Below are 1279 nucleotides of genomic sequence, written 5' to 3'. Positions count from 1 at the left end.
AGATCATTGGCGTCTCCATCGACGGCTTCAGCCTGCAGAGACAGCAGCAGCAGCAGCAGCAGCAGCAGCAGCAGCAGCAGCAGCAGCAGCAAGAAACTGTCTCCTTTTATTTATTTTTTTATTTTTTATTTTCTTTTTGCTTTGTGTCCTCTTTTTCTTTTTATTTAGGTTTATTTATTTAGGGTTTTTTGCTGCTTTGTCTCTCTTTATACAAACCCTAAACCCTAAACCCTAAACCCTAAACCCTAAACCCTACTTTGGGTTTTAGATTAGGGTTTTTTCTCGAGTGGTTTATAAGCCTTGCGGGGCCAAACTCTATTCTTTCTTCTGTTGCATCGATGCTCATTTGTCTATCTTTATATTTAAAATAAAACATAAAACTCCTGTACACAAACCCTAAACCCTAAACCCTAAACCCTAAACCCTAAACCCTAGAAATGTATACAAACCCTAAACCCTCACACTCACACAAACCCTAAACACACCACACAGAAACCTATGCAAAAACCATAAACCACAAACACCCAAACCCTTCTATGCTACATAAACAACCCGTAAACCCTAAACCCTAAACCCTAAACCCTAAACCCTAAACCCTAAACGAGGGTTTACCCCTTCGAGCAGCGAGACCTGTCGTAGCGGATGTCTCTTTCTCTGGCTTCTCTCTCTGAACACAGCTCCCCTTTATACTCTATAAAAAAAAAATAAAAAAAAAAAAAAATAAAAAAAAAATAAATATATAAATAAAGGGAGATAGATATATAAATAAATAAAAACAAATAAATAAAAGGAGACAAAAAAAAGAAACAAACGTAAATGAATAACATCAACCAAATATATAAAGAGGAGACAAACAAACAAAAAAAAGAAAAAAAGAAATAAAAGGAGACAATTTATAAAACAAAAGAAAAAGGAGACAAAAAATAAAAAAAAGGAGACAGGAGAAAGGAGACAGGAAAAACCACCATCAAACAAAAAACAAAAAGGGAGAGAAAAACATAAAAAAGTAAATAAATAAAACAGAGAGATAAATAAAGGAGACAAAGAACGACAGAAATAAATAAAAAAATAAATAAAAAATAAATAAATAAACAAAGACAAAAGTAAGTAAAAAAAAACAAAACAAATAAGAAAAGGCAAGACAGAAGTAAAATAAAAAAAACAAAATACGTAAAGAAAGACAACAGACAGAAGCAATTAAATAAATAAAAAAGGCAAAAAAATAAATAAACAAAAAAGACAGAAGTAAACAAATGAATAAGAAAAACAAAATAAATAA

General features: G+C 31.5%; 1 protein-coding gene across 1 annotated transcript in view; it reads right to left on the bottom strand.

The window, feature by feature from the left end:
- The window catches only part of EMH_0067870 (SET domain-containing protein, putative), a gene marked incomplete at both ends in the record, with an annotated part of 1243 nt that extends 897 nt beyond the window's left edge, over window positions 1–346 (bottom strand). The window contains one exon of the mRNA XM_013498673.1: window positions 257–346. Within this exon, the coding sequence (XP_013354127.1) occupies window positions 257–346 (90 nt within the window). The remainder of the gene's footprint in view (window positions 1–256) is intronic.
- Window positions 347–1279: the final 933 nt, after the last annotated feature.

The sequence above is a fragment of the Eimeria mitis genome, genomic scaffold (assembly GCF_000499745.2).
Source record: "Eimeria mitis Houghton genomic scaffold, Emh_scaff3619, whole genome shotgun sequence".
Taxonomy (NCBI): domain Eukaryota; phylum Apicomplexa; class Conoidasida; order Eucoccidiorida; family Eimeriidae; genus Eimeria; species Eimeria mitis.
This window is presented reverse-complemented; position numbering and strand designations above follow the sequence as displayed.